The sequence below is a fragment of the Narcine bancroftii genome, chromosome 7 (genome assembly GCF_036971445.1).
Source record: "Narcine bancroftii isolate sNarBan1 chromosome 7, sNarBan1.hap1, whole genome shotgun sequence".
Taxonomy (NCBI): domain Eukaryota; kingdom Metazoa; phylum Chordata; class Chondrichthyes; order Torpediniformes; family Narcinidae; genus Narcine; species Narcine bancroftii.
The window spans coordinates 38,279,825-38,293,706 of NC_091475.1; the positions used below are offsets into that span (position 1 = coordinate 38,279,825).

Consider the following 13,882-nt stretch of genomic DNA (forward strand, 5'->3'; position numbering starts at 1 on the left):
TCCAAGGTACCTCAGCTGGAAAAAGTTACAATTAAGGAGGCATTCTGAAAATATTTCAACAAGAGATGAACTGAGGAAATCTCAACCTTTATCCACTCACATACCACCTTAAGTAATTAACACCAGAGTCCAATGGCATAGGTGCTCTGTGGTTAGTAAGGGATTACTTAAGGTGGTATATGAGTGGGAAGAAAAAGGTTGAGAACCACTGAACTAGGATATAATTTACCTTGTCAAATAGAGATAAATGAGTCAGGTTTTTGGACAGCTAACTCAAGATTTCATTTTAGTCTTGCCTGATAGTAATGGGGTGGATAGGACTAAAGGAACATCTCCAGGGCATAATTATAGTTCCCCTGAGTGGATGCAGTTGGTGAATAGGTTAACAAGGGCAGTAGAAAAAAAGACCCAGTTGTGAAATGCATATCACATACTGAAATTAGAAAGCAGAGAATGTGAAATGCCAAGCACATCAGGAAGTGTCTTTGGAAAATTTTTTGATGATTAACCTTGCAGAACTGGCAAGAAACAAACAAGAAACTAAATGATCTGAAATCAAATTCAATGTAGAGTTCTAAAGGCTACAATGTGCATAGATTGAACATGAAGTACTGTTTCTCAAGTTTACATAGGCCTTTGGAATATTAAATTTTTTTTGTGGAATCTCACCAACAAAATCCAAATTTTATTGCCCATACTTCAGTCGCCTGAATTACTGCATTCCTGGTGGAAATACTTGCAGTCCTGCTGAAGAGAGAATTCCTGGATTTTGAAAGCAATGTATTTATACACAGGCTAGTGAACTACTTGGGGAAATCTATGGGTGATGGCATTACCATGTGCCAGATGCTCTTGTCCTTGGAGATGTGGACTTGTTGGAGTGATCTGTGTATTTTGTACATGGTGCACATTGTAGCCACTATATATCTTATCTTAAGATAAGGCACCAATCAAACAAGATACTTTATCTTCGACAGTTTCAAACTCCACGAATTATTGAAGCTGCACTCTTTCTGGCTGCTGGGCAGTATTCCATAAGGCCTTTTACAAATCTATTAATGTGTTTTTGCATTTCTGAAATCTTATCCACAATTGGTGTTAAACAGTAGCCTTTAATTAGAATGTCCTTTATAAACTTGTAAGGCTGCCATACTTTCTACTTTTCAATACTTGGCAGCTCTACTGTAATTAGGGAAGATAGGAAGATTAGAGTGATCGTTTCTTTCCTGACAGCCTTGGATCAGATGACAGTTTTTTTGTTCCACAGTCAGCTTTGATGAGGAGCCAGGTGGTGAGCACAGTGCAAAACACACTAAATTATTAGAGGAGCTGGTCTACAAGTATTAAATACCTAATCATCACACCCACCATCTTTTCACTCTTAGTTAATTTTTTAGTATGTTCAATTGTCTAATTATTAGCCTGCAATCAAATTAAACCTAGACATTTTAGTTGCACTGCTTTGCTCCCTGGAATGCAATTTAAACTAAACCCTAACTGATGGGAAAAGAAAGCTACAAAATTCCAGTACTACCAATCACATATGACATTGCCAAAACACAAATCATTTCATTGCTCTTAAACCCCCTAGTGCATGTCTCCACTGCACGGAATTCTAAGCCTCTCTAATTCTTATAGTTTCTGCTTCACTTCCATGAAGCTAGTTTTGTTCTGCATTGCTTTAAACTGGGTAAGTTACAATTCTCAGTTTCCTGCAATCCTGTTCTCTTGGCTGCTCTGTTGTTGAAGAAAAATCAGCTGAAGGAACTCATTTGGTTGGGGAGCATCCATGGATGCAAAGAGATGTTTGATATTGAGTTGAGATGTGACTGACAGGAAATAAGTGATAGGTGGATCGAAGTGAGGAACTGATGGGCAGCTGGAGCCAGGAGAGAGAAGGAAGGATGGGAAGATATGGGTTCTGATTAAAAATGGAAAGTGGGTGGAACCAGATAAACCTATTGAAGGGATAGTGAGTAATAGGCAGGTAGGGGAACAGGATCTAGATAATGGGGAGTTTGGGTGTGGAAGAAAAGGGTGTTGGAGGAAATGAGTAGATCAAAGGGGAGAGAGAAACAGGAAATGCAAGTTTCTGAAAAAGAATTTAATGTTCACGTTACCTGGATAGATTTCTGTTTCTCTCAATTGCATTTGGCCTCATTCTGTCATTTAAGATTGAAGAGGGGAGTGAAAATGGCTTGCAACTGGAAGTTCAAGATGGCATTGTGGGCAGAGCACAGGAATTTCACAAAATGGTCAGTGCTTGGCCTGGCTGATGTAGAGGCCACATAAGAGCAGTAAATGCAACAAACAGCAGCACATCTCTGAATCTCTGCCTCACACAGATTTGTAGTGCAGAAGGTGTTCAGAACAGTTGTTTCATCTCCTATGGTTGCAGAGGAAAGGCCCTAGGGATGGATAATAGAAGAGTGGTCTCTGTGAAAAGTAGAAAGGGGTGGGGAGAGGAAATTGTGGTTGGTGGGACTGTTGTAACATGCAGATATGACACCAAATTGTGTGCTGGATGTGGAATAACTAGGGAAACAACTAAATTATATTTTTCACACTATAAAGGGTTAATTAATTTGGTCCTTTTAGGGAAGAATTATCATTAGAAAGACTTTAAATCTAAAATGATAATTTTACATTGGTTTTACATCACAAATCCAGTCAAATTAAATTTGGGAATCTATGATGAGGGAAAAGTACAAGTGGACAAGCAATGTTAAGCATTAATTGTATAACTTACAGAAAAATGAAAATACATTTCTTTAATGCTTAGACTCATTGGAAAAAGTAATTGAAAATGGATAAAAATACTTGAGTTGCTAAAAATCTTAAAATGCAGAAAATGCCTTCCGATCAAAGTGGCATTTCTGGAACATAGTTAACATTTCAGGTAAAAGGCCCATCAGAATTGAGAGGGAAGGAAAAGTAGTCATCCATGGCTGACCTGTGAATTTAAAGATTGTTTTAAATCCGGGGAAAAGGCTAATAAAGTTGCTATAAATAGCAGTACATCTGAGGATTCTGAGCAGAGTAGAACTTGGTAAAGGAAGATTAAAAAAACCACAAAACCGAATGAGTAAACAAGCCACAAAACAAACCCCAAGAGCTTATGTAAAAGGCAAGTGAATTAAGGAGAATTTATATTCAAGAAAATAAAAATATAAAAAAAATAAATGTATATATAATTTACTCAGTTTCATTCGTAAGAGACTCATGATTGCACGATGCTGTTGTTGATCAGTCTCCCAGCCTGCAAGAAGAAGCTATTTTCCAGCCTGGCAGTCCAGATTTTGAGGTCTCTGTCCCTTCTTCCTGATGGCAGTAGGTCAAAGATATCGTATGATGGACGTTAGGGATCATCAATAATTCCTTGAGCCCAGTTTAAGCAACATTCCCGGTGAATGTCGTGAACCGAGGAGAGACACCCCAATGATCTCGGCCGTTTTAAGAATTCCGGTCCGAATGTTTTGTAGCCATGATAGCCCAGAATGAAACAGCCAGATTCTCAATTATGTCAAGACGGGGGCGGTAGTTTTGCCCATCCTCAATCTCCAGAGGGAGTGTAGGCGCCGTTATCACTCACGAGGTGGGTGGGGGGTTGTGGATCCAGGATAGGTCGTCCGTTATTTGCAGACCAAGAAACGTTTGTGCTCTCAACTCGCGCCACGACGAGCCAATGATGTGTAATGGAGAGTTGTCGATGGGGATAATGGCACTGAGATGGAATAAATCTACCATGACCTTGATCAATGAAGCAGTTTAGCAGGCCCAAGTTACCTGCTGCCTGTTTGATATACGTTCGACCCTGACAACCCTTCATGCAATTTGAGACACCGAGGATAGGCGCCCTAAAAATCCAAGCCTCCTCTGATCATTACAGTCAATGCTTACATTCGATGTTTAACAGAGCACCGTTACTTACACCTCCTCCGACCAACGTCTTTCCCCAACTGCAGTTTTCCGCCGGTGCTAAGGAAGTGACGCAAGGAAAACGTCGCCGGCGACACACGAGCCCCGGAAGCGGCGGGCGTTTGGCGCGGTTTGGAGGCTCGGTCGGTTGGCAGCGCGGAGGAGCAGTTTAAAGGGCGGTCTCGAGCCTGCGGTGGCCGACATCCACGATCGCGCCATGTCTCCGAAGAAGGTGCCCGCGTCTGACTCTGAGGAAAGCAGCTCTCCGGCCAGGTGAGAGCGAGCGGGGGAACAGACCGAGCCAGGTGTCAGAGCAGGGAGCTGGGGCTCAGTCCCCGACCAACACAGCCTTTCAGAAAGCGGTTGAGACCGGCCCCAGCGGCTGTGAACGAGCTCCCGTTCACTGGGTGGACGCCCTGGTTGGAGCAGCTCGGCGTGATTGCGGCGTTCGCTACTGATGTGCTGTCACAAAACACACTCGTTTCACTATTATCTGGAGCGTACGTGTATTTCCAGCCCATTTTCTTGTGGCCACGGCCGTTTTAAACACAATTAAATAATTAATCCAAGCACCACACTTTGCATCTTTACATATAATGTATTTCAGAATTTACACCATTCCCTTTCTTTTTGTTCACATTTGACCGCGTCATCCACGTTCATTCTGTGGTAAGGAGGCGTGAAAAGGGCACCGTCGCCTTCCTTTCTTCACAATTTCCATGCCCAAGTCGCACCCCTACCTTGGCATTGCACTGGTGTGTCCACTACTAATTATAACAACGTGAACGGCTTCTACTCTTTTCTCCAGTACACGTCGTTAAATTACTTTAAATGGCACAAGTCTTATAAATGTTACCTTGCCTTTATACAAAGGAAGATTCTCAAGACGCCTTGAATGTTCAAGGTACGAAGAGAATGTGACTGTCAGTTTTCTTTTGCACACCTGTGAGCATGCTGTTTTAGATATATTAGGCCATTAGAGCATATTCACAGGTCACTGGGGATTCTCCTGTTTTTAAAAAAATGTTGTCATGGAATATTTTATTTTCTGAGCAGGCAACCTGGTGAGCATTCTAATTGCAAACTCTTCAGCATTCAATTGACACCGCAGTGGAGTGCCCATTCTAATATAGTCTAGTTCATTGAGCACTATTATGTAAAGTCAATGAAAAAAAATCCCCATTCAATTCCTTGTGCATGTCATTTCTGAGCAATAAAGTTCAAGTTTGTGCATTCAATTATGTTTAATTGTGTATCATTGTCTGCATGTTAGTATGTGTTCCATGTGGCTGTGTTACAACTTTTCCACCTTTGCTCAAAAATTAAAGCCATCTTCCTCAAGCTCAGTAATACTGTATAACATTCTGATTCAGTTTCTACCTTGAAGTGAACAAGCTTGCTCTGTTAGAAACATGTCAAGTGGCTCCTAAAAGCATAATTAACAGCTGTTTGTCTTTCGCTTCTTGCTAGTAACACTGCCACAATAATAATCATAGGCCACCAGCCTGCTCAAGTGGGTTCGCCCATTCAGTATGATCAGTACTGATCTGTCCCAGACTTAAACTCCTTTTCTGAGCCAGCTCCCTATAATCTTCAGATTCCATGATCTTTCAAAAACTTAAAACTCCAATAGTGACCACCATCACGGGCATAGAATTTCAGAGATTTGTCATGTATAGGAAGAAAAAAAACACTTTAAAATCTTGTCTGTCTCCTTGCTTAAGACCATTCCATTGGTGGAAACATTTTAGCATCTACTGGTATTCTTTAGTCCCCCTGAGGTGGTCTTCATTTCAATAAAATCACCCTTCATTTTTTCATTATGCATAGTTGCATAATAGTGAAGATTTGGCGTGAATACTGATTAAAAAGTACAGGGTGCAAAAAAATGAAAGCCTTGCTTCTGAGGATGGGAGCAGATGCCAGAAAAAGCAAGAATGTAGAATTGAATGTGGTGGGCTGAAAGAGTGATTGAACGATGAAAAGACTTAAAAAAACCAGGGGAAGATGTATGGTAGAAATTGGATGTGAGAAATATATATTGAGGTAGATTATGGAGGTAGGAAGTTGTAGCATTTAAAAAAAATCTAATTGGATTCATGGTCTACTACTTGGTTTGGGTTGATAAATGTTTAAGGTTGTTTTGATTTTTTTTATATACATGGATTATTATTAGTCCTTGCATGTTTTCCACTTTGTATTGTAGAATTTGTAAATGCAATTATTAATTTCCATTCTGCTTTAGTGAGTGTTCACCATTGGAAGACCCAGTTATTTTAACAACAAGTTGAGTTAAGGGATTTCTTGCTCATCCATTTGGATCTGTGTTATTGAGTCTGGAGTCGTGCATTGGCCACACCAGTGCAGGATTAGAAGTTCCCTCTCTTGAAGGATATTATTGAATCAGTTGGGTTTTTAATGGCAAACCAGTATTTTAGTAGCCTTTTATTACTAATGATGTGAATTGCCAGATAAATTGTTTTGTTCATAATTTGTATTGGATTTTTGTATATAAAATATTTCAAGACATTCTGGATACCTTATTGGCAAAAATTAACACGTCCCAGTCAAATGCTCAGAAGACCAGCAAGTTAACTTGGATGTAGAGTGGTAGTGAGGAAGGCAAATGCCTTGCTAGCATTCATTTTGAAAGGGATAGAATAGAAGTAATGTTGAGGCCTTATAAGCATTTGACCATGCTTGTAATATTATGAGCAGTTTTGGGGTTCTTGGCTAATGAAGGCATTGGAGAGGGTTCAGTTGAAGTTCATGATAATGATCGCTGGATGAAAGGGTTATCACATGAAAGGTGTTTGATGACTCTGGGACTGTACTTGCTGGAGTTTAGTAGAATGAGGGGAGGATCTCATTGAAACCTAATGAGTACTGAAAGCTCTGGATGGACGGATGTGGAGAGGATGGTGGGGGAGTGTGGGACAAGAGTGATCAGAGATGAGGAGGAATTTCTTTATCCAGTGGATGTTAAATCAATGGAATTTGCTGGCGTAGTCAACCGTGGAGGCAGTCATTCTTTTAAGACGATATTAGGAAGGGAATCAAAGGATATGTGAAGAAGGTAGGAGAATGGGGTTGAAAAGCAAATCAGCCATTGTGGAATGGACTCAATGGACTGTGTGGCCTAATCCTACTACTATGTCTTTTGGTCTTGTTAATTAAATGGTAAGCAGCTGAGTAATGACTTAAAGAGGAATGCTTTAATAATGACTTAAAGAGTGATGCTTCGATAGCTATTATTTAACGTTGTATCTTATGATGACAGCATTCCCAACATCTGATTCTGCTATTGATAGTATGGTTATGTTCGTAGTTTCTTATCCTAATACCAGTCCCCAACTAGGAACCTTAACCCCAAGTTTGCAATAGGAATCTTAACCCCAAGTAACTTCAAGTTACTAACCCAACTATAGTCAGTAATTTTGCCACTGAATGGTATGACTGGTATTGTGATGCATGTCAACTGTGTTGCCAATTGCTGCACCATGAAAAAATAATTGGGGTGAATGTTAATTGTGGTTCTTGATATTTTAATCAAATGATAATATCAGTATTTTATCGTTTAATTGAGAAAGGGGGTAATTGGAAAAGTGTAGCCACGCGCTACTTGAAAGAAGACACACACACATGTGGTGCAGTCAAGTTAAGCTCTGAGTTTTATTAGGGCTCAGGCCTGACTTTTCTACTTGCTCCCTTCATGGCCCTCTTTTGCCGATGTCACAACATGCATTACAAAAGTGGGTTTCCTGTTCGCAGGTACTTTCCTGCACAGCAATGCCCTTCTTTCCCATGCACCGTCCCTGTCTGTTGGCTGCACTGCAAGGCTAGCACCATTTTGGGGTCGCTGGACTTTAAGCTGCCTTTGCCATTCATCCGCCGATTTGTTGTGCTCACTGCCTGGAGTGCCGGCTCAATCGCCACAAAAGCACATTTTAAAAATATATAAAATATACGTCTTTCATGAATTTATAAATAGAAAGGAGTTTCTATAAATGTTCTTTCCCTGCTGCACTACATTAACAACATTTGAAGAATTCTGTCTTTGAAAGGAAGATTGACGATATGAAGTCATTTTTGTTGCAGTAGCTTGACTGCATTTCATCTCAGGTTACAAATTCATCAAATTGTTTTAAGCAACATTTAACTGAGGTCCTCCATCAGCCAGCTCCCCACCATGACTACCAGCCCCCCCACATCTCCATCGGGCACACAAAACTCAAAACGGTCAACCAGTTTACCTATCTCGGCTGCACCATTTCATCAGATGCAAGGATCGACAATGAGATAGACAACAGACTCGCCAAGGCAAATAGCGCCTTTGGAAGACTACACAAAAGAGTCTGGAAAAACAACCAACTGAAAAACCTCACAAAGATAAGCGTATACAGAGCCGTTGTCATACCCACACTCCTGTTCGGCTCCGAATCATGGGTCCTCTACCGGCACCACCTACGGCTCCTAGAACGCTTCCACCAGCGTTGTCTCCGCTCCATCCTCAACATCCATTGGTGCGCTCACACCCCTAACGTCGAGGTACTCGAGATGGCAGAGGTCGACAGCATCGAGTCCACGCTGCTGAAGATCCAGCTGCGCTGGATGGGTCACGTCTCCAGAATGGAGGACCATCGCCTTCCCAAGATCGTATTATATGGCGAGCTCTCCACTGGCCACCGTGACAGAGGTGCACCAAAGAAAAGGTACAAGGACTGCCTAAAGAAATCTCTTGGTGCCTGCCACATTGACCACCGCCAGTGGGCTGATAACGCCTCAAACCGTGCATCTTGGCGCCTCACAGTTTGGCGGGCAGCAGCCTCCTTTGAAGAAGACCGCAGAGCCCACCTCACTGACAAAAGGCAAAGGAGGAAAAACCCAACACCCAACCCCAACCAACCAATTTTCCCTTGCAACCGCTGCAATCGTGTCTGCCTGTCCCGCATCGGACTGGTCAGCCACAAACGAGCCTGCAGCTGACGTGGACTTTTTTACCCCCTCCATAAATCTTCGTCCGCGAAGCCAAGCCAAAGATTTATATGCATAATACCACCTTGGGTATTATGAATATAAATACACCTGCTGGGTAGAAAGACTCAACAATTTTGTTCAATTTTGCTGATCTTTCCAAGTAATTTGACTCGCTTGTCTCTGATCTTTCCCCTTTTTAAACTTATGGTGCATGGGTTTTCTATGTTGCATCATTTTGGCTCCAGTTCATGGCACTTTTTAGTGAGTGTACTTACATTTCTTACTCCTGTGCTATTTCTTCACCCCCCACCCAAAACAATTGTCTTAAGGTGGTGTAACTATTTGCTTGCGGCAGTATGATCAGGAGCTTATCTTTCATAAATACAGTATTCAAGGATGTAATATTATGCCAGCTAGGTATCTGATAAAGCTAGCAAGCATATTGAGCCAACCACAGTTCAGTGTCTCTCATGCATATTCAGTATCTCTAATTCCACCATTTAATTCCAGGTTTATTAGTCATAAAACTGGACAAATCACCTAGCATTTATTTAGGAACCAAATTTATACATGCTCTTGCCGTAGATGACTTTGCAAAGCACTTCTCACAAATATTTGTGTACATACTTAAATAGAGAGAGCTGTTCCGCAGACCAATCAGGCAATGACCTTGTATGGTGGTACTCAGAATCACGGCTTACAAATAATGCTAGGTGTTCTTTTGGTAATGGGTACCACTGTGTACAGATCAAATTGATCGTATGTCTTTTTTTAAAAGTTGAAAGACTATATTTTATTTTCCTTGATTTTTTTTTCATGAAAATGTTTTGGGAGTATTTATCCCATTTATAAAGCATTTCCACCACTAATACATTTTAATTTTAGTGTGATTTTATTAATCAATTAATGGATAAAAAAATTAGTTTTTTTATGAATGTATAAGTAATTGAAAGGATTAGAATGGATTCCTGGCTACACCACTTCTATCCTTGTTTAATGATCAATGTGATTTGAAATCTTGGTTATACTTTGTTTTTTTAAGTCAAAATAATCACCTCCATTCATATGCTGGGAGTGAGATTATCATATCCTAATGAAACCACATTTGTTGGTGTGAGGCCACCTAACATCTTGATGGATGCAACAGTGATGCTGACAGTGCAGTACAATAAAATATAAAATAGGAGCATGTTGAAATACTATCTGTCTTGAGGTTTATTCACCAGTCAAAACAGTCATGGCTGATCCTTGATCACTTTCTCCCATGGTCTCTTCATCCTTTATGTGAAGTTCATTATCAATAAAGACAGGCCATTTGTCAATCTTGAATGTACCCAATGAGCATCTACAACCTTCAGAGGTATAGAAATGTCAAGGTTTATAATGCTTTTGCTCATTTCATATTTCAAAATGTCCTCCCATTAATCTAAGACCAATCCTTTGTTCTAAACTCCCCAGCCAAGGAAAATGCTCTTTCGGTAATTACCCACTCAAGCTTTGTCCTGTTTAAACTAAATAAACTGCTGGGATTAATGAACAAATTCTGGTTTATCTGTTATATTTAGCGAACCACTGAACCATCTCGAGGCTCACGTATCTTACTTTTGGTGAGATTGACACAGTGTTTAAAATTTAGTCCCATCAAAGATGTAGAATTACAGTAAAATTGTGCTCTGTCTCACAAGCAAAATAAAAGACTAGAATGCTATTGGCATTCCTAATATTGTATTCACCCAAATCGTTCTGAAGACCAGCCTTTCAAAGTTTGTTGCTATCTAATAGAGATCCAGTTTTTCTCTATTTCTACTGTATTGAATAATTTAATTTCAGAAAAATTGATTAACAATTATATCATATTTTCAGACACAAAAATGCACAATTTGACCTCTTATGTCAAAACCTTAACATTGAAGAAAATGTGAATGAGAGAGCTTGGACGATTTGGGAGTCAATGCCAACATTTTTGGTTGATGGAATTGCATTAGTAAGTATTTTATTGGACACCTGGTACCCTGTATTGGAGTTTAGTTTTAAAAAGCTTTGGATGTCTTCAACTGTTCACCAATGGGTTGCAACTTGAGTAGTGCATGGAATGCCTGCAACTAAAATCAGCCATTTACCATTTTTTTTGACTGTGGCCCCCTTAAGACTCTGCTCAGTTTATGGCCCTCTTCCCTGTGAAGCAGTCATGTTTTGGTTTCTTCCATATCTCTTCTAACGAGTATATAAAAAAAACCATAAAACATATTTATATTACATGAGATGAAAAGAAAGCAAGGCTTTTACTTAAATGTGGTGTGACTTCTAGGGGTTCGTAGGGCCTCTATTGAGAATGGATAAATGGATAAATATGATAAAAGGTTATAATTTTTCTTATTTACTAAAGGTGAACATCCACTTCCAACTAGCTGCAAAAATAGTTTTGAAACCTATAGTATCTGCCCACCTTGTCATGCATCCTGACAAATAAAGCAAAAAGTACATTGCTGGAAATCTAAAACAACAATAATGCTGGAAATACTCAGCAGTCCACACCATATCTATGAGAAGAGAAGTTGAGAACATTTCAGGATGAAGGCTTTTACAATCTTGATCGGAACTGAAAAGGTTAAAGGTATATAAAGTTGGAAGGAAGGATGGGAAGGTGGATGAGTGATAGGGATAAACTGGGGTGTCTGAGGATAAACGATAAAAAGGAGAAAATGGAAGCAGTTAGAGAGTGAGAATATAGACAAAAGAATGTGGGAGTTGTGAAAAGCAGAGCAGGTCAGGCTGAGCATGTTCTTCACTTCCAGAAGAAAAACAAGTTTGTGCAAATGTCATAGATGACTAATGCAGGCCAGGAAATCAAGTGACTTGAAGCTGCAGAATACACTATCCAGGCTAAAGGGTTACATCATGCCCAAACAGAAGATGAGGTGCTGTTCCTCAAGCTTAAGTTGGGCCTTCCTGTGACAGCGCAGGAGGCCACAGAGTAGGAATGGGATGTGGAATTAAAAAGGCAGACAACACGAAGCTGAGGGCCACAGGACTCCTTACAGGCTTCATTATGTCTTTTTGGTTCTGATGAGGGATCCCTGATGTGAAATTTTTTCTCTTTCCACAAATTCAGCCTGACCTGCTGACTATTTCCAGCATTTTAAATTCCCCTTAATTGTTGTTTAACTGTTAACATTTACAGTCACTTGTTTTGATAATTGTCTCAGTATGAGTTGGAATGGCATTAATATATTTGAAGTAATTTGTTCTTTGAACCCTGACTCAACACTGGAGCATAATTTACTATTACTACTTGCCTTCAGCTGAAGCAATGTCATAAAGTTGTTTAAGAGAGGGATTTTATTGATGAGAGGATTTGATGGAAATAGTCCATTCTTTGATTTGGCTACTGCATGCACAAAGGTGAGATTGATTGGCCATTAAAGTAACCATAGAATTTGCCTTACTTTGATTGGTTGGAACTGATTAGGTTGCTTTGAGGCTGCTGAAAACCTGAAAGCCCTGCTGTTGAACTTATTCATTTATTTTCCAAAACAATATTTTAAGACCAAGCTTTATTTCCTTAGTCATCTTGCTGATATTGGCAAGGCAAGAATAGAAGGATCATATTATGTTCCTAGAATTCATTCACCAAATTAGCAAGGCAAAGCATTCCCAAATGTTGTACCTGTAGGTTTTCATGTGGAGCAGGGGCTAATTCTTGAAATAATGTTCTATTGATTTTTTTTAGATTCATCCTTAAAATCAAAACAACTCAAAATGACCTTTGTCTAAAATACTCTCCAGGAATCTTGGTTGCTCTTTTTCATCATCATATTCTGTATAAAGTCCAAATCCATCTTAAGCTTGAAATATTCCCCAAAAAAGGCTTTTTCAATACTGTTATTGCTTGCCAGAAATGGGAGAGGGAAATTGTCTGATGGATTCTCTTACAGCTCTGTAATCCAACTTCCCTTCCTTTCTCTGCCACTGTCAGAACTTTTAACTGTTTATACAAGTTATGTTTACATAATTATTAATATTGACCTCAATTATTCTATTGTTCCTTAACTACTTTTACTTTGCCATTTTTACTTTCTGAATAAACACAGTTTGAAAGTGTGGTAGAAATGTTTTAATTTATTTTTTCCAGGACTAGTTATAGACCATTTAACACCCTTAGTCTTCCCCCTGCTGCCTTCAACCTTTTAAATACAAATTTATCGTTTTTAAATTTTGGTTGTTAAGTTTCTTCTTGTTATATTTGTTGAAATAATTTTTCATATCAATAAAGGTTAATTATGTAAGCAGATGTGTTTTTTTTAAATGTTTTCAAAACTTAAGTCACAAGCATGAAATGACAATGGGAAATGCTGTGAATACTCAGGTCAGGCAGCATCTGTGGAGAGAGGAAAAACAATTCAAAGACCATTCATCAGAAATGAATAAGTGAGAAAATTAGGGTCTGTTATGTTGTAGATGAAGAATTGGGTGTGAGAATGTCTTTGGAGTGTGCAGCAAGGTTGTTGGGGCGGCACAACTTCGGTGCTCTCTAAGCGAGGGGAATGAATGCTTGGTAAATCATCCTTTTGTGCACAGAATAAAATAGGAAAGTGAATGAGGGCAGTTAGGTGGGGGGGTGGGGGGGGGGGGGGAAATGCCTGCAATTGGGTGATGCAGAATGGAGTACATGATTGAAATCTGAACTAATTTTTGTGATGTCCAGTTCAAATTTCATTTGTGGAGAGTGAGTAAAACAGTGAGTCTTGCAGGCGAATGACCTTGTATCAGTCCTGGCTAGAAGATAAGAAAAGCTTGTTGTTTAAAATTGTTCAATTCAATATTGAGTGCCAAGACTTGAATTGTGCCTTGAGAAAAGATGAAGTTCTCTGGATGGCACAGTTAGCATAGTGGTTAGTGGATTTGAATCCACCATCTGTAAGGAGTATATACATTCTCCATATACATTCTCCCCGTCTCTGCATGGGTTTCGTGTGGGTGCTCCGGT

The 13,882-nt window shown here is 39.8% G+C and overlaps 1 protein-coding gene across 1 annotated transcript in view; it reads left to right on the forward strand.

Moving 5' to 3' along the window:
• Positions 1 to 4,007: 4,007 nt before the first annotated feature.
• Positions 4,008 to 13,882, forward strand: part of rb1 (retinoblastoma 1) — a 201,428-nt gene continuing 191,553 nt past the window's right edge. Inside the window, 2 exon segments of the mRNA XM_069889674.1 lie at positions 4,008 to 4,191; positions 10,759 to 10,879. Of these exon segments, the coding sequence (XP_069745775.1) occupies positions 4,136 to 4,191; positions 10,759 to 10,879 (177 nt within the window). The 5' untranslated portion in view covers positions 4,008 to 4,135.